Consider the following 25,728-nt stretch of genomic DNA (forward strand, 5'->3'; position numbering starts at 1 on the left):
TCTTTGAGAGTTCACTCTTTGCCCATAGTAATTACGTGTGAATATTTTGAGATTTGGTTGCCTACTGTTTGTGGTGCTTGTTGTCCGGGCTCATGTGCAATTAGCAAATGTTGCTGGATCAATTCAATGCTTTCTTGTTTTGCGCAGATAACCAGCTGGCTTCAGTGCCTGTTTATCTTTGCCATGGTGTGGTCCATTGGTGGAACAATCAACGGTGACAGTCGGAAGAAGTTTGACGCTTTTTTCAGACTGTTGATTAGCGGTACGGATAAGGACCATCCCAAACCAAACAACATCAAGATGACCAAGGTAAAATAACCACTTCATTTTCGGTTGAGTGTAGAGGAAAATAGGAAATTGAGATCATAAAAGCTGTGGAAAATCACTAATTTCAATGTTATATTAAATAACAAAATGCATAAAAATCCAGTGTTACAAACGTTTCTTGTCACGTTATGTCAAAAGCACACTTATATTTGGTGTATTTTCTCAAATTCCTGGAGCACAAGTTTTAGTCCAAGAAATGATCTGAAGCCATACGTAAAAAACTCATGATACATCGGAAAAATATCGAAAGAGCTAGTGCTTTTACACGTATAATATTTCGTGTCAGCAAGTCGCCAACTTTGTCTTTCTTGACTTTTTTTTCATGAGGAATTAAATGCTGTTTGTTTATCTCTAACAGCAAAACGTGTTTCCTGATCGTGGTACTGTGTACGACTTCTATTTCGTCAAGCAAGCCAGTGGCTCATGGAATAACTGGATTGAAAGAGTGGATAAATCTAAAAATGTCATTCCCAAGGATGCTAAGGTAAATATGGGCTGTCAGAATAATCCGCCCTCATTACCAACCAGATCAAACATATAACTTTGAATGTATAACAAACATTTCTAACGGTCGTAGTCGCTACCTACGCAACTCTTTTTCGTACACTATTTCTCGCGTCTGGAGCCAGTTACCTTCACCTGCTATTTCTTCTTCGTCATCGCAATTTCGGAAATCAATTAATCACTCTGACTTAGCAGGTTGCCAGTTCAGCAGATTCATATTTTAGCAGTGGTTAGCGACATATTCACAAAAGTATTTATTAAACCTTTTATTACATGACTGAGAAAATTACTTCGTTGTGATTGGCCGAGAGCAGGCCAATTTATCGAGAATTTTTGATTTGCACTGCGGTGCAAATTAACGCGCGCGCTTTCGTGACTTCCTCGGTCGTATAATAAATGACTAATCTTATGAAAGCTCGAGCAATTAAGAGTTAAATACTTAATTACGCTCGTATTCCTACGATTACCTATACATATAGATTAAATGTAGTGATTGGTATTATATTCTCACATTTTTTGTACTTTCTTTAATTTTTGTATTTCTGTAATTTTTTCTCGTCGAATACTTTTATCATGAGCCACTGGCTCGAGAGAATGGGCAACCACTCTTTGTGTCACGACTTGAAATAAATTATTACCATAATATCATGGGTGACAAATTACTCCTTAATTCTGGCGCGAAAATTTCAGCGTTAATCTATAGTTTCACATGTGAAATTACAAGGCGGGAAATTTTTCGATACAATAAGCAAGTCAAAAACCCACGAGTGTACGCGTACTTTGTCACCCATGATATTAAAATGTAAAAGGTAAAGTCTGCATGCGAGCCAAGTGGCCCATCAGGCCGGAGCTTATCCCGGTTTCTGTAGCATAAAGCGACTAGGAGTATTTCTACTCCTCCCTGGATGGGATGCTAGTCCATCACAGGGTTACCCCCAGCATTAACTTCGCCAGTACCCATTTATACACCTGGGTGGAGAGAGGCACTGTGAGAGTAAAGTGTCTTGCCCAGGAACACAACACAATGTCCCCGGCCAGGGCTCGAACCCGGACCGCTCGATCCGGAGACGAGCGCACTAAGCATGAGGCCACCGCGCCTCCCTATGATATTAAAATGTAATCAAATAGTATACACGTGGAATTCCAGAATAATTTCTCTTGCGCTTTGTCAAAATTCAACTAAAAACTTTTAGAATTTTGAGAAAACGCGCGTGAAATTATTTCCTAATTTCACTCGTCACCATTTGATTACCTATGGTTATTTCCATTACTGCTACTGTTGCTCAAAGTTTTAAGGCACGACTAAGGAGATTTACTTTGTTATTGTGGGTTAACAGGCCAGCGAGCTGATGATTCCAACAGATGAGACTGCTCGGCAAATGTTTTTCTTGGAAGCCTTCCTCACTCATCAAAAGCCATTACTGCTCATTGGTCCGACTGGGACAGGAAAGTCCGCCATCACCAACAACTACATTCTCGGGATGCCGAGAGAGAAGTATGATTGACTGACTTACAAGAACTGGTCCTTGGTAGACATTGCCTCAAAATTAATCTCATTTAAGAGTTTTATTGACTAGCCTGGATACACAGAATAAAGAACGTTTTAAGAGTGGCAATTTAAACCATGGAAGTAAAACCTGTGATTCAACACTGGCATCTTTTTGGAAATTAATTGGAATAAGAAGCAGCTCAATTTTGTTTTCTTTTCCGAAGTAATCAGAACATTTATTGCTATTTAAATGTGCTTTCAAAGGTAAAGTGGAGTTACAAATTGACCTTTGTTTGGAATTGAAGCAGAAATCGTCTTTTTTTCTTCCTTTCAGGTTTCTTCCAATCAACATTAACTTTTCAGCTCGAACCAGCGCTGGACAAACCCAGGACATCATCATGGCCAAGCTGGACAGGTAACGACAAAACACAACACGATTACTTACTGATATGTAGTGTTTTTTTTAATGACATTACACCGTAGACCCAATCTCTCCTTTTTGTGCACCGTACTTTGACGTGAGAGAATTTTTTGCCCTAGTGTTATCTAGTCTGCTTTTGTTTTGATATCTTTAGAAGAAACAAATGCTACAATTTCGGGGCCTTTATATAACAACTTGAGTTCGAGTGGACTTTATATCGTTCCCAGACTCCTCACTCCTGCCTGTTGCTGACCATTTGATTGGTGTAAAAACTGATTACCAAAAGAGCGTAATCACCAGGTTTGAAAAGTCGCGGTGGGTCTCAAGATGCCTGCTGTTTGAACCAAATGAGATTTAGCTCCCAATACCACACGCCCCTACTGTAAAGCTTTTTACAGAACTTTCTTCACAAGGTACGTTAATGTGCAATTGACGTCTCCCTTCCAAATATAAACACAGCCATTTTTTTGCAACACGAATTCTTTCCGATAAATAGGCCAACCGAAAGAACATTTTGAACGAAATAAACCAGAAGGTATTTTTGGGATTTTACGATTTACTGCGGCAAAACCTGATAAAGTTGGTTTTTTAACAGGCGTCGCAAGGGAGTATACGGTCCCCCTCCCGGCAAGAAATGCGTTGTGTTTGTTGATGATCTCAACATGCCGTCCAAGGAGAAGTATGGTGCCCAGCCTCCCATCGAGTTGTTGAGACAGGTGAGATTAAAAGTTCATTAGGTCTTCGTCAAATCTTCTTCGAAGTGCCTGAAGCCCGACTCGTACTATTCAATCAGAAGTAGCATGATTACTTTGTAGGTTGCCCCTCCACCTTGAGGTCTTTAGGGTACTCACTGATTCGTCATGTTTCTTAGCTACCTCGACCCAAACTGCTGGCTCAAAACATTCTGCAAAAGGGAATTATGAGAGGCCAAGGAATGGGTTTCTCCTTTGACTCAGCAATTTCTTTTTTCTGTTACTATCTGCCATGCGCACGTTCAACCAGCCCTGGTCAGTCATACACTATTCATGTAAAACACGTTATGTGTAGAAATATAATCTATAGGCGCTTTCCATTCAACCAAACATTCCGGAACTTACCTAAGGACGGAAATTTCATCGAAAATTTCCGAAATGCGAACCATTCTACCGAACTTCAAATGGAACAAACTTCCCGGAAAGAAATGTTCGTACATTTGGCTTTAGCTCCCGAGGTTGTCCTCTTTTTTAGATATTGAGAAAAATGTTGTTTCATTCGCCACTGGAAATTTCCGGAAATGCAACTCGGAATTTTAGGTTGAATGGGAAGCGCCCCATGTTCAGAAATACCGAAGCTCTCGAGAACCACCCTTTTTAGGACAAGTTAATTGTTACATGACGTGCTGTTCTGTAATAACTTCTTTTGTCAGACTGTTGTGCGTATTTTGCTTGATAAATAACTGGGTTTTTTTTCTAAATTTTCTCGTCAGTGGCTGGATCATTCTCACTGGTATGACCGTAAGGACACTTCTAAACTGGAACTGATGGACATGGTAAGCATGCATGTTTTTGTTTGTTCGTTCGTTCGTTCTAGGTTGTGAATCTTTGAGTTAATATGACAGTGTCATATTCTTACCCCAACTAATTTAACATTGATGTATTTAGAGCACAGCCTTTCAACTTCCTCTTGCCTAAAATGATAGCCGATAGCGCAAGACGTTTGCTAGCTTTCCCTAAATTGCTTGAAAGCTGGTGGTCTACACACTGTGTAGAGCTACTTTGTTAATGAAATCCACTTTGCCTGTGTGGGAAGTTTCAGTTACAAGGGGAATGGATGTTGTCATCTACATGTAGTTGAGACCACACACTGTTCTACTTGTTCTGCTGCAAAGTTCAGCTGCACCATTTGGATATCGCAAGTGGTTGTTCTCTTTAAACTTTGTACCAGGCAAGATAAACTAGCTGTTGTGAGTTATTCATATTTCTTGTTTCCGTGTTTCGTTCAGCTCTTCGTTTCTGCCATGGGTCCCCCCGGTGGAGGCCGTAATGACATCTCAGATCGATTCACCCGACACACGAATATCATATCCATTGACTCGTTTGATGACAACACCATGACTAAAATCTTCACCTCCATTGTTGACTGGCATTTTGCTAAAGGATTTGACGCGTCCTTTGGAAGGCTGGGAAAGGTAAGATTCGTCATTATCGCTTGCTGGTGAGGGGCCCTGTAGATTAGGCAGCCTAGGTATTTTATCTTGATATAAATAATAATAAATAATAAATCACTTTAGTTAAGTGTCAAAGTGGTTTAGCTCTGCTGTACTAATTGTGGACACTGAAATAAGCAAACAAATATCGTAAATTAAACAGAAACTTGTTAAAAATCCCGGTTGGTAGGAGGCTGACCAGTTGGCTATTTACAAAGCGTGGAGGAGTTGAATCTGGGAACACCAAACACAAATCCATCTTGTGGACTTCGGGACTTCCGGATTATAAATCCAGCGCCCTAACCACTAGGCCACGCCGTCTATGGGGTTTCTCTCTGTCACTGAGCAGTTATACTATGTTGTCGTTGCAGCTGACTCATGTGATCGTGATCACGTGATCTAAAGCTGAGTTTTCCTTTCCCTGCCTGAGTCGCTGTCGAGGGTAGTTTTGAATATGTGTCATTAAAGTTCATTAAATCGTAAACCAGGAAAACGTTTATTTTCTGAATCAAGGAAGAATACCCAAAGAAAGAGAATTTTCTTTATTTTGATATTTTCATTTCTCAGCCAACTAGAATCAAGTTAGTCCAGGAGGCGCGGCGGAAAAGTTTATATATTTTACAGATTTTTTTTTACTTCAGAGTTGTGCAGTTATCTAGATCTATTCAGTATATACCTTACCCATGCTGAATATTGTTTGGAAATTGGTCATTTCCGAGCTTGCGGACGCCAACTGCTTACTTACTTACTCAAGGCTGCAATTTTTCTCGCTTTGTTTTCTTTACAGATTCTTGTCCAGGCCACGATGCACGTGTACAAGTCTGTGGTGGAGAAATTCCTCCCTACTCCTAGCAAGTCGCACTACGTGTTTAACTTGCGTGACTTCGCGCGTGTCGTGTTTGGCGTGCTCCTCGTTCCCTCCACGCACCTTCAGGAGGGAGACAAGTTGATCCGACTGTGGATCCACGAGGTGTATCGCGTGTTTTATGACAGACTGATTGACAGCAATGATCGAGTCATGTTCTTTGACATGATGAAAGAGACGACGAAACAGCAGTTCAAGAAAGACATGGACAGTCTGCTGGAGCACATTGTACCTACAGGGCAAAAACTCAAGGACGATCATATCAGGTAGTATTTTGCTGACAATAGTCGAAAACATTGTTGAGCCCTCAATTTTCCTGACTCATTTGTACTGTTATTGTAGAAAGTACTCTAGATAGCTTACATCACAGGAATCAGGAAATTGCTTCTTTTAATCCAGAATTGTCTTCTGCTTGTATTTCCCAACGAAATTGTTAGTTTTTCCATGTCTTGATCTTGAAAAAAAAAAAAACACTATTTCGTATTTGAATATGAAACAATTGTTTTCGTTTTCTTATGCCTTCACGAAATGCATCGAGGATTACATCTGTATGTTTTAAGTTGTAACGCCGTACCCTATGTCAACATCTGTTAATATTTAAGCATACAATACATCTTTGAAGACGACCGTAAATACATTTCTGTTTGTCTGGACAATTTGATTTACATTTTTGAAACTTTTCTTCTTCTGGTGATGTGGTTAGTGTAGTGTTGATCATTTTATGGTATTTCTTGTTTCAGGAGTTTATTTTTCGGTGACTACATGGTCCCTGATAGTGCTGAGAGAATCTACGACGAAGTCACGGATTTAGCGCACCTGACACAACAGATGGAAGGGTGAGTATTCAATGCACAGGAACACTGAAGATGTTTGGTTTTTTCGTTGCGGTCGTCATGTCTAGTAGGGGGACTACTCAGAGTCGCTGAGACAATGAAAACTTATCACATTGAAGAAGAGAACAAAGGATTCCAACTTAGCTCGTTTCATACCACACCTTTTTGAGCATAATCTACAGTGTGAGATGGATAATATGAAATCACATTGGAGAGCCTTAGTTTGAGTCTTGGTAATGAATAAAATAACTTGGACATCATAGAATGCGGAAGTATACGAGTGGAAGATTGAGTACACTCACTGAACTTGTAATGAACTCTTGGAGATGGGACAGAATGGAATTTTAGCCCGGGATTTCGAGCGCCGCAAGCTAATTTTGTCACGAAGAATGGCAGTTTTCCTTCATCGACTTTAATTTACGTGCCGTGTGCAAGTTAAATGGTTTAAATGTAGTCTGCAGTAGAGGGCTTTTCGTCGTCTCGATCTTCACTCCCAAACTTCCTTGTCCATATATGACATGCTCTGATTGTATGTTTGTAGGTATCTTGATGAATTTAATCAGATGAGCAAGACACCTATGTCTCTTGTCATGTTCAAGTTTGCCATTGAACACATCTCACGTGTCGCTCGAGTGTTGAAGCAGGACAATGGACACGCGTTACTTGTTGGTAAGCACGATATTAATTACTCTCCGTAGTCTCGTGAAAAGAACCTAAACGGAGGCAGATTATACACTACGGTACAACCCCTATTAAACGGCCACCCTCGGGGAAATGGATAGTTGCCGCTTAAAAGAGGCCGGCCGTTTAACAGAAGTAAAAACAATTGAAAAGCCCTCATCGGGACTTTGATTCCTGGCCGCCTAGTAGGGGTTCGACTGTATTGTATTTATCCTATCCCAATATTGCGGGCAAATTAAAGGAGCTTACATGTAGTTATGCATGGTATATTTTGAAAAAGTACGCCTACATTTTTCAAGTTTGTCATTTGTAACCTGCTCTAATCCAGAAAATTCTTGTTCTTTTATGTTTTATTACCTCGTTAGCGTTTCGTGCCTAGTTAGCCTTTATGTTGAGTTTTTCCTTAATTTAAAAGCAGTTTTTCAGTCAAAAATATAAAATATTTCACATACCGTGACATGTCTGGCCTCTTATTGTAAAAGTCAAGACTTGAACGGAGAATTTCTTTGACACCTGACCTTAATGCAGAAATTTGATGAAGGATTATTGATGTAATCATTAAAAAATTACGACTTTGGTAGTTCTTGTTGAATATGCTTCAAAGTTTTAGCAGAAGCGTATAATGCTTGTAAACTTCTGATTTTATTTATGACCGCTTTATTTGCATTGTGTCCAGGTATCGGTGGAAGCGGTCGTCAGAGTGCCACACGTTTAGCCACCTTCATGGCGGACTATGATCTGTTCCAGATTGAAATCACGCGAAACTACACCAAGAGTGAATGGAGAGAAGACGTCAAAAAGGTATCAGTAATGGCTTGTCGGGCTAGTTTGCCTTTACATTCGTCAAATTGTCACATTCAAGCAATTTAGCACCACGTTTTCATTTTATCTACGAACGACGTGAATCTCATTTTTGTGGTGTGCTGTTAGCCGTTTCCACCTAAAAGAAAGTCCTAAACGTAGCAAGCACGAAAAGGTTTTCCATTTCACAGATTTAATTGATCTTTTGAGGATGATGACCTTAATCAACGACCTTGCCCGCTCGGGTAGCCAATCACAGCGCAGGATTTGATTCATCTTGCCCGCTCACGGAACTAGCCATATAATAACACGGATTACAAACGACGAACTTGAAAAAATTAGCCGTACCTTTTCAAGATACGCAAAACCTGGGACCTAGTTCCTTTATAAACGCTTTCTCTAAGTCCTTCCTTATGTTTGAACTCACTCTATACTCCCTTTGTCATTGTTTCTTTAGATGTTGATCAAGGCAGGTGTGGACGGTAAACAGACAGTGTTTCTGTTCAGTGATAATCAGATTAAGGAAGAGTCATTTGTGGAAGACATTAACATGATTTTGAATACTGGTGATGTACCTAACATCTTCCCCGCTGACGAGAAGGCTGATGTTATTGAAAAGATGCAGACAGTAGCTAGAGTAGAGGTGAGTAAAACCCCAGTGCGTATAATGATACGTTTTGTGTAATTGTATAGATTGTAAATACAGCAGCCTTTATCAGTCAGTCTACTAGCTGCGCGAGCGCGCGCGCTGCCAAGCACTGACGTGCGCGCACGTTCAGTTGTGGTTTTTATTAGTGACGACAGCAAAACGTTCTTGTGACTTTTGCAACGAAAAAATCCCATGTCTCGAAGGCGGTAACCGCTCCAAACCTATGTCCTTCAAAAGAGTTTTAACGAAAAAAAGCACGGCAGTAAAAAGGTCGCTTCTCTCAATGAAACAACGTCACCATTTTCTAAGATAACATTTGTCATTTCCTTTCGTATTTAATCATTTTTTTTTCCGTACAGCAAGACATCATTCCGGGAAGGTAACGTCATGTTCACAAACGTCTGTAACGCTTTCACTTTTCTCTCTCTCTGTCTCTTAGGGCCGGAAAATTGACGCTACCCCTCTGGCGATGTACAACTTCTTCATTGAGCGCGTTCGAGCAAATCTTCACGTGGTGTTGGCTATGAGTCCCATCGGTGATGCCTTCAGAAGCCGAATGAGAATGTTTCCTTCACTAATCAACTGCTGTACTATCGATTGGTTCCAGGTAAAACTTTGTCCCCTTCAGTCAACATATGTATGCTTTCTTGTATCGCTAAAAGGGGATCTTAAAAGGGAAAGAGGACGCCCCACGTTAAAATAAACATTGTGTTTAGGTCGCGTTTGAGGTTCTCTCTTCTTGTGGATTTTTTTCCAGCCTAGTTCCAGACAAAGTTTGCTTTTCAAGTCAACGTGTAAAATTCTTGGAAAGATTCTTAGGAATGTAAGAGATTCATTTTATTTTTTGGCGTCTGTCCGTCTTCCCTAATTATGAAGCTTTTACTTTAGATTGTATCGTATATCTGAAACAGTACAGAAAACGTAGCGAAAATGTTATAATTCCCAGTGCGTAATACTTGGAGTAATTTCATACAGTTGAGATCTGCGAAAGACAGTGATAACACAGGGCTCATTACTAGTACATCTGCAAGTATAATTTTCATTAACATTTTGTAAATTTTGTGTATTTTAACATTTATAATTGAATATTGTTGTTTTATAGTAATGAGTTTTTCTAAGGAATGTTTTTCTTATACTACAGGCTTGGCCTGAGGATGCGCTGGAGATGGTGGCCAATAAATTCCTTGAAGAAGTGGACATGACGCATGAGGTTCGCAAAGAGTGTGTCTTCATGTGCAAGTATTTCCACGAGAGCGTCAGAGAATTGTCTGACAGGTCAGTCTCTTATCAGCTTATTTCTTTGCTTCAGTCTGAAGGTGACAGTGTTTTCTTGATTGTCTACAACTGTTTTAATGTTAATTCTGGGTATTTGGTGGCATGTCACGACAGCCAGTCGTTCCTGCTGTTCGAAATTCTTGTTTAAAAAGACAGATGAAACTCGCGATTTGTTCAAGTCGCCTTAATTGTGTTATACATTGGTTTTCCCTGACTTGTTAATGGCCTTCGTAGATTAATTATTTTGAGTCTTATACTGTTTCAAACACTTAAGGATCAAAATAATTAATCTACGATGGTCTGTTATGTATTTGGATAGACTGATTTTTCCGCATAGCCAAGGTTAGAAAATAGGAGGCCGAACTCTAGTTTAGGAGCTATCAATAACAAAAAAAACTTTGATGTGCGGATAAACCTGCGTAACCTTGTTTCAGCCTTAAAATTTTATTTGTTTTGCGATCCTGGTTTTGTTTCTAGTCCAGTAACTATAGAGAAGGCACGCAGTGCAGGTTACGCATTTTAGCTCCGATAACAAGTACGATGCTCTTTCCCATTGATTCAAAATCATTGAAAGGAGCTACCTCACGGTTCGCGCATCTTGAAGAGTTAAGCTTAAATTTTTCTAGTTCGTCGTTTGTAATCCGTGTTAATCTTCTCCATCCTTAACCATCCTTGTTCCTTTGTGGTTTATTGTTATGTCTTTAGGGTTTCTCTATCTTAGTAAACTACCTTCAATTAAAGGTTATTTTGGCCAAAATAACTCAAAGCACCGTAAGTGAGCTTCTTCAAGTGTACGAATCGAGAGCTTAGATCACTAAAATTGAGCACCGGAAAAAAAATTCTTGAAATGTTTGTAAGATGTTTTGGATCTCAATGCTTTACCATGTTATCGTTTTGGCAACATTTTCTTTCTCCTGTTTTTGCACAGCTTTTACCAGTCCTTGAGACGTCGAAACTACGTGACGCCTACATCGTACCTGGAACTTATCATGACGTTCAAGAAACTTCTGGACATCAAACGCCAGGAGATCATGACTCTTAAACAACGTTACGTCACTGGTCTGGAAAAACTGGACTTTGCTTCCTCCCAGGTGTCCGTCATGCAACAGGAGCTAAGTGATCTGCAACCGGAACTGATTAAGACTTCGGCGGAAACGGAAAAGCTGATGGTTAAAATTGAACAGGACACGGTGGAAGTGGAGGCGAAAAAAGAGGTGAGAGTTATATTGTAGCAGGGTTAATTTGTTTCTCTTCACTTCCATGCGTTCGCAAACAGAATAGCCTGCGAGAGCATCAGTTTTTTTCGGCTCTTGTTTCACGCGCCGACAAAACAATAGCCGAAAAAACTGGATGCTCTCGCAGTCTCTAGGTTGAAGAAATCAACCTATATATTTTCTCTAACTTGCTTTTAAACTGATCCAAATGATTTTGCCATGATTTGCCTCGGACAAATTTCTTGTTTGATCAACGTGCCGCTACTTAAGATGACGAGAATCCATACTCTCACTAAGTGACTGCTTTAATTTGTTATAAAGAGGTAATAAGAAGATATGAATAAATCAATTTTGTTTCTTTGTTTCATGGCAGGTGGTAGCAGCAGATGAGGCGGTAGCCAGTGAAGCTGCCGCAGTGGCAAAAGGCATCAAAGATGAATGTGAGAGTGATCTGGCTGAAGCCATGCCGGCACTGGAAGCAGCCATGCAGGCTCTGAATACACTCAAGCCCAGTGACATTAGTATGGTCAAAACTATGAAGGTAACTTGTGTTATTGAACTCATTAATAATTCATCAAGTTTAAACAAAGGAAATCATGCCCGTGACAGTGTTTGGATATCTGATCTTAATTAGCATAGATTTTTACGATTTTATTTTATTTTCTATATGCATTTATTTAGGGCAATTCAGCTTCAGTTGATTTTTCAACAGTAATGATGTGTTTGGTTTGGTCGTTTGCTGGTCCCTCTTATTGGTTTCAATCTCCGTGCAACGTGCTTCGACCAATCAGAACAAACACACTGTTTCTTTAGCCAATCAGGAACAAAGATATTACTATTCGTGACTTGCGTCGATTTTGGTTTTCCCGCAGTTGGCTCCAGGCTACATGTTTTGCGTCGAGTTATGATTTGTTTACTGTCTTATCTCCATTTGTCCTTTAAAATTTTGTGTTGGGCTCTAGAACACTCATTTTGATCTACATTTTCACATCTTCAGGTAGTGCGTTCAGTTAATCCTTTTTTTCACATTCATTCCCATGCCTCTTCCCTTTCTATTGTGGTTCAAATGTCTTTGTAACTACTAACGCCTTGCGTACCTACATTTAGAACCCACCCGCCGCCGTTAAGCTGGTCATGGAAGCCGTGTGTATCATGAAAGGAATTAAGCCCGAACGGAAACCCGATCCCTCGGGTTCGGGACGGATGGTGGAAGACTACTGGGGCCCGTCACAGAAGATGTTGGGAGACATGAAGTTCTTAGAATCATTGAAAGTTTACGATAAGGACAACATTCCAGCTGCTATTATTAAAAAGATCAGAGAAAAGTAAGTAGAAATTATATACAGTGGAAGCTCTCCTAAGCGGACATCCTCGGGACTCAAAAAAAGTGTCCGTAACTGGAACTTGAGGACTACGAGAATGATTCTCGTAAACGGTCTGTAAAGGTGTAAAGGATAGATGGCTGCTTACGGGAGCTTCCCCAGCTAACACTAAACATTGGGAATGCAAAAAAATACCACCGTGTTAAATGATTTTGTTGTTTTATTGCCTTATGCAATGCCGCGATAATGGCGGTAACTGTATACGGTGCTGTATACTGGAGTATGGTGATTATAGAACAACATTAACATTAACAGTCTCACTGCAACAAAATGCAGTGATACTTACAAATGTTTATGGGTATCTTTCATAGTCAGGCCCAATATCTTTTGGGTGTCCGCTCACGGAAGCTTAAAAACAAAGGAAAAGTCCAAATCGTAAGCCCTCAAAGTGTCTGCGGCCGTGTACGGGAAGGAATAAATACAGAGTTTGTAAGGGAGTTCAAACAGGGTTTGTGAAGGTGGTCGTTAGTAGAGCTGTCCGCTTACGAACGCCCGTTAAGAGAGCGTCTACTGTACTAGTTACGGTTATCAATTGTATCTGGTTCTGATGTCGTTCTGTCATTTCTCTTCGCTGTCCGTTTTCTAAACAATGTCAGACCCAGCCTAATAATGGCAACAGTGCAGCCCGTTTCACTTTTTCAATCATTAACTGAGAATTAAATCAATATTTTGTGTTGTTGTTTCTTCGTCTTTAAGGTATGTAACCAACCCTGATTTTGATCCTAACAACATCCGGTCAGTGTCTTCTGCCTGTGAAGGATTGTGTAGATGGGTTCGTGCCATGGAAGTCTACGAGAGAGTAGCTAAGGTAGGTCCATTAACAAAACCACTAAACAACGTTTGTTGGCTATTAACGCTCCTTTCCTCCATATTGGAAAAATTACCTGATGTCGCACCGCGTCAGCAAAGGACTGAGGCAACGTCCACACTACGCCGGAGGAACTTGAAAGCGCAGCTTTATTTCTACGGTTAGGCCTACCGTCCACACTAATCCGTCACGAAAACGGAGCTTTTCGTAAACGCTCTTCAAACCGGAGGAATTTGAAAACGCAGCTTTATTTCTACAGTTAGGCCTACCGTCCACACTAATCCGTCACGAAAACGGAGCTTTTCGTAAACGCCCTTCAAACCGGAGGAATTTGAAAATGCCGGCTTTGCGTTTTCGTGTGGACGGAAAACATTTTCATGAAAACGGAACTTTTCAAAAACGATGACGTCACGATAATCACGTGATTTCCCTGACCGAGTTTTCCTCAAACACAAATACAAAATGACCGGTCATCGTTGCGTTTTCAAAATCCTCCGCCGTAGTGTGGACGGGGACTAAAGGGTTCTTTCAATTTTCTCAGAAATTAACAATATCAAATTTGCATTTAATGCATTAAATATCTCGAGTGGTGGACTCTTTTGAAGATGTAAAAGGCCCTGAATGATGTTGTTTTTTTCTTTCAATTTGTTATGACCACAAGTTTGTGAACTTGTCTTGAGTTCTTGAGTAATCTTTCGACATCCAGTGATGGACATAACGTGGTAAACTAACGATGCAACCTTATAGGTTCCAGGATGGAAAGTTATTTTATCCGTCTGTGATTTAGTTTCCTGTGTTTTTCTCTTATAGGTTGTTGCTCCTAAGAAATTAAAGCTTGCTGAAGCAGAAGCAGAACTTGCAGTACAAATGGAGAAGTTAAATGCCAAAAGAGCTCAACTCAAGGAGGTTAGTTAGTGTCGTACTGTCGGCTCTCTATACTTCATGTAGGGAACTAAATGAAATGCTATAATCGTCATGTTGTTGTCCTGTGGCCTGTGTGGGTAGTGAGAAAGTTAGGAAGATCTTCATAACAAGTTAAAGAAATAAATACGGAGATTATATTCCTTGGGTGTTGAGGATGTGTTACATAAAAGACCCTAGTCAGCCTCCGCCATTTGCGATGCCATCGGAATTATTCATATTGCATGGTGAACCGAAATCGTATTGCTGTACTGTAATTTGTGTTCCTGAAAATATGTTTAATTATCGTTAGTAGTTTCACAGTGATTTCCATCGTTTCGACATGGCCCAAATAAAATATAACAGCCAAACTCTCGCATGTAAACGAAAACAAAGGTGTGGCTGACTAGGGCCATTTAGCTATGTACTTACGAATAGTTTATGTAAATTCCAGGCAGCCTGTACTCTAATTTTACTTGTAACAACGTATTCAATAATTGTGGGAATAGAGAGTACAAATGAAGATTGTTCTTGTTCTTGTTTATTTAATCGAAACTTTGATTTTAAATCTTAATCACTTTCTGCGTTTATAATTTCCTTGATGTTTTCTTCCCTTCTAAGGTCGTTGATAAACTTCAAGCATTGAATGATGAGTTCGACGTTATGACCAACAAGAAGAAGGAGTTGGAACATAACATTCTGATTTGCGAACAGAAGCTAGATCGAGCAGAAAAACTGATTGGGGGACTGGGTGGCGAGAAAGACCGCTGGACCGAAGCTGCGCGTGTGCTTGGCGACAGATACGACAGGATCACTGGCGATGTGCTTCTGTCCTCAGGCGTGGTTGCATATCTGGGACCTTTTACTGTCGACTTCAGGAATGTAAGTTAGATCAAATTTTTCATTTGACTCCTCAAGCAAGCTGTACAGATTACACTCAGAAGCAAAACAACTCAAATACGCTAGATTTTCACGAACCATTCGCTCTATGGTTGCAATTTATGTCCCAATGTTTTTAATTTCAGTATTGTACTCTTAAGCTACATCGCATATTTCTGTGCAAACCCAATACTTATTTACATTTTCGTTTATTTATTTCGACTTCCGATTGGTTCTTTACGTGATTTCAGTTATTTCGGCACCATCCTGTGTTCATACCATCACTATAGGTGATAATTTGGACTTGATTTCCAAAGAAAAACAAAAAACACTTTCCATAAAGCCCTTTTAGTTCTAGAGCAAACTTTGTCGAAGTATCTATTTCAAGATCAAAGTTCATCACAAGCATTCACATTGAGAGGTTATATCAGGACTTTTTATCACATTTTGTGTCGTCCTTAACCGCTCACAGGACTGTATATCTGGCTGGGTAGAGCAGTGTAATGTGAAGAAGATTCCTTGTTCAGAGTCATTCTCCCTGAACGCAACTCTTGGCAGCCCTGTGAAGATCCGTGCCTGGAATATTGCCGGTCTCCCTGTGGATTCCTTCTCGGTTGACAACGGAATTATTGTGGACAACGCGCGAAGATGGCCGCTTATGATTGATCCGCAGGGTACGTTCGACACTTCAGATCGACAATCTAATTCTCATCGCTTTTTCCTACATTTTCTATACGCAACCTTGGGAGAGTTTAGATTATGATCAGGTGTTGTATTTTCATAACCTCACTACTGGAATTTGCTGTTAAATGGTGGGCAGAATTCACAGTTCGATCACTGCAACGGTTGGTCCTGGGTTATTACTGAATTTACGTTAGCACGTAACTCTTTAAGCAACGACTAGGAGGAGACTAAATTGCATAACTACATCGTAGATATGCTGTATTTCATGAAGAAAAGTGGCTTTTCAAGTGTGGCCATTAATTTTCGCGAAGAGTATTGTTAGATTTTGGATGATTTTGCTAAACTGATCTTTTTAACTATTTATGTTTGTAGGTCAAGCCAACAAATGGGTCAAGAACATGGAGAAAGAAAACAAACTGTCAGTAATCAAACTTTCTGACTCCAACTACATCCGCACCTTGGAAAACAGTATTACGGTAAGAAACTGAACCATTCATTCAATCAATCAATCAATCAATCAATCAATCAATCAATCAATCAATCAATCAATCAATCAATCAATCAATCAATCCAATCAATCAATCAATCAATCAATCAATCCAATCAATCAATCAATCAATCAATCCAATCAATCAATCAATCAATCCAATCAATCAATCAATCAATCCAATCAATCAATCAATCAATCAATCAATCAATCCAATCAATCAATCAATCAATCAATCCAATCAATCCAATCAATCAATCAATCAATCAATCAATCCAATCAATCAATCAATCCAATCAATCAATCAATCCAATCAATCAATCAATCAATCAATCAATCAATCAATCCAATCAATCAATCAATCAATCAATCAATCAATCCAATCAATCAATCAATCAATCAATCAATCCAATCAATCAATCAATCAATCCAATCAATCAATCAATCAATCCAATCAATCAATCAATCAATCAATCCAATCAATCAATCAATCAATCCAATCAATCAATCAATCAATCCAATCAATCAATCAATCAATCAATCCAATCAATCAATCCAATCAATCAATCAATCAATCAATCTTTTACTTAGACACGTAGCGTCTATGAACTAAAAGCTCGTTCAAAAAACCGCACGTGCTAACTAAAGATAAAAAGAAGGTAATAAGAAAAACGTACTTAAAAAGAAATGAATCAACTGTTTTTCTTAATGGGTCACTCGGAAGTGGCAGACTTGTAACCTTCAATCAGTTATTAGTCATTTGAGCCTCGTGTTACAGAGCATTCCTCTGTGTTTCTATCAACAGTCAGAGTAACCAAACGGCTGTAATCAAGTCACGTAATTGTTAGTGTAATCAATAATCTTGAATTTGTGTGTTTTTTATTGTTAGTTCGGTACACCAGTGCTGATGGAAAATGTTGGAGAGGAACTGGATCCTATCCTGGAACCACTACTCCTTAAGCAAACATTCAAACAAGGCGGAGTTGAGGTATTATGTTAGTTGTATAAAGGTAATTTTAATAACGAAACGCTGCAAAGTTTAGGTTGAAAGATAACTGTAGCTTTTCTTCCCTTCAGGGGACAGCGTTCTAGCAGAGATATCGTGTTTCATTACGAAGTTCGCCAAAAAAAAATTTCGCTGCGTGTCATTTTTTACCTCTCTTATGGTCGCTTGTCAATGTGGTCAAACACGGTCTTTCGTGTTTGATCTTTTACAAGAAACACAATATAAGTGGAAATGGAGTTGAAACTGCTATGTTGATAACATGCCACGGATATGACAGATGGGTTCTATTTTCCCGTTGCTTTTCAACATGGACCTTTCGTTTCGTGAAATCATCATTTTTTTTAATCAAACTCGTTACCCTACAAGGCAGTGACTGTGTTCATAGTATATTTTGAAATCTTTTCCGAAAATTTCTTAGATATTATTTGAGGTGAATGTATTAATGATGGTCGCCTTATTGTTCCGAATGTTGTAATAGTGTTTATCATTCTTGTATTTTTACCATTCATAGTATCTCAAGCTTGGCGAGAACAGCATCGAGTATTCACGTGACTTCCGGTTTTACATCACCACGCGCCTGCGCAACCCGCACTACCTGCCGGAAATCTCAGTCAAGGTGACACTAGTCAACTTCATGATCACCCCCCTGGGGCTGGAGGATCAGTTGCTAGGAATTGTGGCCGCGAAGGAGAAACCAGAGCTGGAAGAAAAGAAGAACCAGCTTATACTGGAAAGTGCTGCAAATAAAAAACAGGTTAGTTGAAGATTGACCTCGACTGAAAAAGGTCGTTACTCTTGAAGTGGGTAGAAGAGTAATCTGTTATGTAGCATATGAGCAAAATACGATAAAAGCTGATTTTAGCTGACAATTTGCGTTTTTGTTTTTATATGTACAGCTCAAAGAAATTGAAGACAAGATTTTAGAAGTGTTGTCGTCATCTGAGGTAAACCTTCCTGAAGTTTCTTCTAGCCTAGAGATGTAACGTTAAATAGTATTTCTCTCTCTTGTTGAAAGAAAGTGTAACGAGCAGATTACCTAGCTTGTAATGTTTGTGTTCGTGGGATATATTGAGATGCAGTTTAGCACTGCAAACAATTCATCAAAATCGTTCAAATCTTCCGAAAGGTTTTTCTTTTACCTCTAATCACTACGCATTTTCTGACTGTAACTCAACAGCTCTCTGCTTCTACACTTTGAAAACAAAAATCGATATATCGACCGTCAAAGCGCTAAATTTAGTTGGTAAGGGGGTCGTTATTTCAAATTAAAAATCAACTATGCGTGCCATATTTTGATGCTCAATTATATTTCACTGCAGAAAACGAAAAATTAATACTACAAATAGTGACTTGTAGAGACTCGTTTTCATGTTCACGAATTTTTCGGGGTTATCTACGAGAGGGTGGGTTGTTTCGTTGAACTAAATGTAGATTTTACTTTTTCTCAGCTATTGTCAGATTGTTATCATATAGTATAAAAATTGTCAATGAATGTGGTTTGACTTGCTTTGTATTAAAGGGCTCACTGATAAGACGTGCGTATAGTCGTTTGAAAAAAATATCTCACGTGTACGTGAAACGTTCGCTTTATTATGTGTAAACAGCGTTTGTTTTTAACTTGCTTTATGCTAGGGAAATATCTTGGAGGATGAAACTGCCATAAAGATTCTCTCTTCATCAAAAGTTCTCTCTGAGGAAATCTCCGCAAAGCAGGTACATAAATAACTAGAAGCTAATGCCGATATCTTTATATTCGTCAATCGACTGAAAGTTGCTTTTATTGAATGCTTGTTCACAGAAGATTCTCATGCCACGTTCGTTTGGAGTTCACGTGGTGTTCTCGCGCGGGAAACTCCGTCGATAGCTTATTCTTGTATCTTGCTTAACATTCGTTCCAGATCCCGCGCACAAATCTCGAGCGATAGTTAGTTCCAGATCCTCCGCGAGAATATGAACGGATCCCTTCATCTTTCATGATCATGGTCTGCGCCTCATAGGGCAATGTCTCCGAGAACCCTCTTAAACCCCAATGGTCTTCCTTCCGTAGCAGTCGTGCAAATATATATCTTTTTGCCTTTGCACATCTTCAAATGTGCAAATACGATATGACATGTTTACTTTATAACGGACGCTACCCTACAGAACCTTTACCTGAGGCTATTTTATTTTTGGCGTTTTGGTTGTTATGGCGAAAAAAGGGCTACGCGAAAAACAACAGCACAGTCTTTGTCATAGCTTCGGTCTTAGGTAACCTGCGTTTCTATTCAAAAAATATTCGCTTGAATACTGCTGGCAACACGACCTGCCACAACACTTTCCGTGGATTCCATTCTGACTCGTTCGCCACACGTTACATAACACTTATAGCGGTTTGCAGCTGTACCGTCGGGAAGAGACTTTTTAGTGCATTTTTAATTTGTTTTGTTTTGTCTTTTTGAGAAAATGAGTTGAATATCCATGGGGTAATTTTCATATCATGGTCCTAAATAATTTTTGATGTAGCTCAGCGGGATTTTCTCTCGCTAGTTATTCTTTCCGATATCTCGCTTGCCACTTTTGAAGGTTTCAAATTTGAGACAGTGTTGTAGGTTTTCACATATTCATTTCCCGTTTCATGACCTGATACTGACACCTGCGTCGTTTATGTCTAACTTTTATTCTGATCAGTTATGACACCTAAAGACTCTCTAATAAAGTTCTTATGAGGAAAACGGGAGTTGAGAGGCCTACTGGCTGGAAATTTGTGTGCTTGACTCTAAGAAATTTTCTCGACGCGGAAATTAGCTCGGAGCAACTCGCTAAACTGCGAGAAAAGAACTTGTCACGGATTCCAAAGTACCGTCTGGTCTGCGAGAACTATTAGGACACTCAAAGAACTGGGACTTCACAAATTTATTGTTCGTAGCTTCGCGGTAAATCCTCAATGTAAATCGTATTATGAGGATAAGAGTACTCTATTTATACTAACGAAAGACACGATTGCATCACAGTTTGGAAAATACGAAACAGGGCTGAATAAAGACAGCGTGAAACTGACTCCAAAAATAGCCTGAATACACTCAGCTGCATGCAGAGCAAAGCCAGCTTAGAGACCTTATAAAATCAACTGACGAATGGCGATCTCGACAAAGCTAGATTCAAATACACATTTGCAGAATGTATGTACAACCTAGAAAGCTGTGTAAAGTCAGTTGAGCGTTGTTTCGCTGAATCATCTCAGTTTGTCCATCGCCAAATACATTCCTTATCCTTCTTTTTAACGTGCATGCAAATTGCTCTTTATCCAGGTGTTCGATCTAAAGTTTGCTGAAAGTACAATATTTAGTGCACTTTTTGTAGGGAGACAAAAAATAACGTCTAAAACACCAAAAATCCTACTTTTATATTATTGCAGTCCACGCGAACATTAACCATAAGTTATTGAACCTAAAGTTTCCCTGAAATAAAGGGGTCCAAATTACGAATATAGCATTAATAACAACAATGACCATATGGCCTGTTTAATAAACCTTAGACAAAGGTGACTGACGTTTTAATTATTTCTTGACTTTATTGTGATCAATAAAGCCCACCTAGCAGTGTTAGCTTATCAGTTGACGGCAAACATTGTGAATCGTTTAGTTTCCTATCCCGGAAAATTTGACTGAACCGTGTTATACATAAACACAGCATCTGATAGCGCCATATCTGGGGTACTTTACGGATTTGTTTACTGGCGATCTCGCTCTGTAGTAAGGAAAGCCAAAGTGATCCGACCTGGTGTGTGGCCCCGCGAGGGAAACTTATTTACGTTGTAAAACAAGTGGTACGTGAAACGCTCGGTGTGTTGTAGAACCTTGAGTTGATATCATGAGCAAATCATATTGTGAATTGCTGCTGCAGTTCTACCCGAAAATCTCCGAATTTGAAGAGCTTCATTCGACGTACGTCGCTAATTGTCTGTTCAGCAGCTTTCTTTGCTATACTGCCATCATGTTAAACATTGTAACAATCTACGCGATACGAAGAACCTCTTCCTTGCCACAAACTTTAAAAACATTGCTCCTGAGTCTTGCTGTTTCCGATATTGGTGTTGGTTTATTGGGTCAACCATTGTACGTCTCACTTCTGGTTATGTGGTTACAACAAAACGATCCTGGCTGTAATACATACAGGGGTTTTACCAGCGTCGTGGCTTTGGTTGCTCTAGCTTCGTTCTTTGGTGTCGTGGCTTTAAGTGTAGACAGGTTCTTAGCTATTCATCTTCATCTCAGATACCAGGAACTTGTGACTCACAAGCGTGTTGTTGCTGTTGTGATCTTAATATGGGTGTTAAGTTTATTTCTTTCTTTGACAATTTTGTGGGTTCCATTCTATGTTACCAGTGGTCTTCTAATAATTCTTGGAGGTGTTGGTCTTCTTGTTACAGCAGTGGTTTACATCAGGATTTATTTCGCCGTACAACGCCACAAGAATCAGATTTATGTTCTGCAAGTACAACAAGCAACAGGGAATGACGAAATAACAAATTTAACCAACCTTGTTAAATCTGCATTTGGTATATTTTACATGTTTCTCTTATTTTTGGTTTGTTATTTGTCTTTCTGTATTGGTATGTCTGTATACCAAATCAGCGGCCCAAGCATTCCTACTAAGAAGGTTTTTCTTTTCTCCTGCACTCTTGCATTTCTTAATTCGTCTTTGAATCCTGTAATTTACTGCTGGAAGATGAGACACATTCGACACGCTGTCATGGACATACTGCGGAACATGTCTTGGCTCAGGAATGGCGCTTCTCACTAATCACAGCCCTGGCCATGCTATACTATGATTCCCTTCATTCAGTGTCGTCATTGTTAACAAACGCTCTCTGTATATAACGGCGAAGAATACCATAAGTCTGTGAAGCGAAAACGTATTTACATTAAGTAGTAATGTAGTACTGGAGTAATAACAATGAAAAGGTATTCTGATAGCAAAGTAGTTTCTTATACTCTGCGTTTAGTGTCATATTTGCTTTCTGAAACTAAACAAGGAAGAGTAAACATTAAATAAATTTATCCGTATACCAGAAAGGAAAAGGATTTATGGCAAAACCAGTTTTCTTGTAATGTTTTTATGTGTTTTTAGTGGCAAAGAAGCTGAATGTTGTACAGGGAATGCTCGCGCGTTATATTTGTTGTGCATTGCCCGGTAAGTCTCTTCTGCAAGCTTCACTTGGAAAATAAAGAAGCCTCGGCAGTGCTCTGTTCTGTTGTAAAGCACTCAGGAAGCCAGATAGACCACGAAAGAAGTTTAGGGGGAAACACGAGACGAAGTCGAGTGTTTTTCCCCTCTTCGAGTGCTCTACCGCTTCCTAAGTGCTTTACAACAGAACAGAGTACAGACGAAGCTTCTTTATTTATTTCATGATAAAGAATCCATTCATTTGCCCACACATTCAGCTTAGTATTTTCAAACCAAACTTTATTTTCCAAACGAGGAAAAGTGGCGTCAGCATGCATCCGTTCTCTGATGAAGCACGCTTAAATGAACCAGTCACAATCCTTGTTAGAATTGCTCAAATAACTTGATTGGCTGACGAGACGACAGCTGTAAATCACAAACTGAACATCAGCTAAGCTTCCGGTTTCGGGTGGCTTTCGAGAGAACAACGATCGCTTCAAAATTCGCTTTTTTAATAGTTTGATTTAAAAATAAGGATTTAAAAGGTTCCAGTCCAAAGAAATCCGGCCGCCATGTGGCTCATGAAAACGTGCACGTATCCAATGGAAATTACCAAACTGTATTTGAAAGGAGCTAAAAGTTATTTACGGCTCGCAGCGAGATTGCCCGAATTATCTTCAAAGTTCGAAAGACTAAACTGCTCCCGCCGGTTCTACTCCGAGTCAGGGGCCTGTTTCTCGAAAGCCCCGGAAACTTTTCGGGCCCGCAAAGCCATGTTTAGTTAATCGGTATTTAAAGGCAGAGAGGTGTATACGCCTGAAACTTTTTATATGAAGAGAATTTCCGTTCATATTAAGAATATATGTATTAAACAGCTAGCTCTGTAGTCATATAGTTTGAGATTTTGTTACGCCTTTTCGGGTGCGAAAACTTTTCGGGACCATCGAAAAACGGGCCCCAGGAGGGAATATTACAGGAAGCCTTCAACTGATCACTCTTCGGGTGAGCATTGTAATTGTTGAGTTTCACTTCGCTAAAATGACCGGAGATTGCTATTTAGCGAACTAGCGTTGCTACACTCCATGTAAGTGTAGTTTGGGCATTTTTACAAAAATAAAGCTTCTTGTCATAAACAGAGTCAGCTCAAGTGGTGTTTTCTGTCATTGTTTTACTTGTAAAGTATAATAACTGCCTTCGTAACAAATATAATGTCTTTTATCGAAGCATTCGCTAGGTTGAGAATTTATTTCGCTACGTGATAACCGTTTCGTCGGAATCTAGCAAAACTTGTTTTCCTAGCACAGTTTTAACACTTCTGTTGTTTAACAATGGTTTCCGTGCAACTATGTTTACTGCAGACATAGAGCTCGTGTCCATTGCGTTTGTCTGAGTCACGGGATGTTTAATCTGGGTCAAATTTGTCAAAATTTTTAAGCAAAAATTTGAAATTCAGTTTTTCATGTCTCTGTACTCTGATAAAGCGGGTTGTTTCAGCCCAGAGCGTGCGTTATATGGAAACTTTATTATAAAGAGGAGTAGGACATAATTATTTCGCTCGAAAGCGGAATTGACTACACGCAATTTTCCAAAAGAGGAATATTCACGAAATAAACGTGCCAGACCAGAATAAACCAGAGAGCGTTATGTTGTTGAAATGATTAAGAATTTTTAATCGTTTTCATTCTACTAGAAGAAATGGGTATAAGGCTCGTTGTCAGCAGAACGACAAACTAGCATGATGCTCTGGCGTTTGAGCCCTGTGATAATAAAACTTTTCGTTCGGTAGTATTATTACGATTTCTCACTCACTACTTTAGATCTTTTCAATATATTGACAACTACGATGATAGGCAAAATTGTAGATTCTGGGGTTTCCACCCGTTCCCATCAGCCTTAATTACTTATCTATTTATCAACGTGAAATTTAGTAGCTAAATTTGCTATAATTAATCTTCGGACCTTTGATAAATTAGCCCACTGTGTGCTAAGTATATTTCTAGTATTTTACTAGAAGTAAAACAAACAAAATTTTCACGATTGTAGAGCTCTCCATTACGTTCTTTTCACTGTAGTTTCTTACAGTCTTGTCTATTGTTCCTTTTCTACAAGACCATTCACTTATGAACTTCGTTACCAGTGTTCTCTTCTCTTCTCCCTGTCACCAGTAGAAGGGAAGGGTCTAGAGCGTATATTGGGATAAAATGAGTTTTATTTCCTCGAGTATGCTTATACGGGCTGACTCGTTCCAAGTCATCTCTTATGCGAAAATAGCATAAAAAAAGCACGATGTGGTTGTAGTTGAGGTTTAATTAAAGTTGTGCTAACATCGCTGGATATATTGTAAGTTTTTATGCTTGTGCTGCTATGCAAATTGTAAATGCAAATTTTAATGTCAAACACAGGAAGTGCTTGCGCAATCACCCGAGTCAGAGGCTCATGATAAAGTGCTTGACAATAATCCGGATCAAATTGGAATTTGGAAATGTTGGTTTTTGAAACTGTCATGATTTGTGTTTTTCGGCTGTTTTATTCATGACGTTTCGGTTGTTATGACGACAAAAATCGACTGTACTAGAAAAACATAAATAATTTACCAGTCCCATTTAATCATGTTAAACATACATCATTTGGTAGCCATAGCACTAATTCACTGGAACAGTATACCAAAATATTCTAAGCGGCTTTTAAAATTACAACGTCGCTATTTTGTGTTTCCATTTTAGACTTTTTAATTAAGAATGTAGCTAAGTCTGTTCGTTCGGTGTTATTGTTAGTGGTAGGTCATTTACCGCATCTAATGGTTCAAAATTGGGGATAGCATTAACAACATATTCCAGACAAAGGCGACCGACGTTTTGATCGTCGTTTTAATTTTCATTTTATTTATTATTTAGAAAGTTTAAAGACCACCCAGCAGTTTTAGTTTAGTTTTATGTCCTGAAAAGTTTGAAAGGTATTATACGTGAACACAGCATCTGAAAGCGCTGTTCCTTGGGTATTTTAAGAATTCTTTTTCTGGAGGCATTACTTAGTAAGGAAAGTGCTCGGTGTGTTGTAGAAACTTATGTTGATATCTTGAGCAAATAATTTTGTGAATTACTGCTGCAGTTCTTCCCTCAAATTTCCAAATATGAAGAGCTTCAATCTACTGACATCGCTTCCTGCGTGTTTAACAGTTTTCTATTTTATAGCG

General features: G+C 39.3%; 2 protein-coding genes across 2 annotated transcripts in view; both read left to right on the forward strand.

Moving 5' to 3' along the window:
* Nucleotides 1-25,728, forward strand: part of LOC110048553 (dynein axonemal heavy chain 3-like) — a 119,738-nt gene that overhangs the window by 37,726 nt on the left and 56,284 nt on the right. Inside the window, exons 45-70 of the mRNA XM_089290135.1 lie at nt 148-309; nt 686-811; nt 2,169-2,326; nt 2,655-2,735; nt 3,337-3,457; nt 4,207-4,269; nt 4,723-4,908; nt 5,714-6,057; nt 6,532-6,627; nt 7,166-7,293; nt 7,982-8,106; nt 8,564-8,749; nt 9,195-9,362; nt 9,897-10,030; nt 10,959-11,244; nt 11,618-11,785; nt 12,352-12,569; nt 13,323-13,434; nt 14,245-14,340; nt 14,956-15,216; nt 15,686-15,887; nt 16,270-16,373; nt 17,274-17,372; nt 17,902-18,144; nt 18,287-18,334; nt 19,023-19,103. Of these exons, the coding sequence (XP_089146261.1) occupies nt 148-309; nt 686-811; nt 2,169-2,326; nt 2,655-2,735; nt 3,337-3,457; nt 4,207-4,269; nt 4,723-4,908; nt 5,714-6,057; nt 6,532-6,627; nt 7,166-7,293; nt 7,982-8,106; nt 8,564-8,749; nt 9,195-9,362; nt 9,897-10,030; nt 10,959-11,244; nt 11,618-11,785; nt 12,352-12,569; nt 13,323-13,434; nt 14,245-14,340; nt 14,956-15,216; nt 15,686-15,887; nt 16,270-16,373; nt 17,274-17,372; nt 17,902-18,144; nt 18,287-18,334; nt 19,023-19,103 (3,996 nt within the window). The remainder of the gene's footprint in view (nt 1-147; nt 310-685; nt 812-2,168; nt 2,327-2,654; nt 2,736-3,336; nt 3,458-4,206; nt 4,270-4,722; nt 4,909-5,713; nt 6,058-6,531; nt 6,628-7,165; nt 7,294-7,981; nt 8,107-8,563; nt 8,750-9,194; nt 9,363-9,896; nt 10,031-10,958; nt 11,245-11,617; nt 11,786-12,351; nt 12,570-13,322; nt 13,435-14,244; nt 14,341-14,955; nt 15,217-15,685; nt 15,888-16,269; nt 16,374-17,273; nt 17,373-17,901; nt 18,145-18,286; nt 18,335-19,022; nt 19,104-25,728) is intronic.
* LOC149112308 (adenosine receptor A2a-like) lies at nt 19,113-25,664 on the forward strand. Its single transcript, XM_089290139.1, has one exon. It carries the CDS (start codon nt 21,240-21,242, stop codon nt 22,170-22,172), a length of 933 nt encoding a protein of 310 aa, XP_089146265.1. The 5' UTR covers nt 19,113-21,239; the 3' UTR covers nt 22,173-25,664.

Source organism: Orbicella faveolata, unplaced genomic scaffold, assembly GCF_042242905.1.
Source record: "Orbicella faveolata isolate gen_17 unplaced genomic scaffold, um_ofav_v1 contig_2, whole genome shotgun sequence".
Lineage (NCBI taxonomy): Eukaryota > Metazoa > Cnidaria > Anthozoa > Scleractinia > Merulinidae > Orbicella > Orbicella faveolata.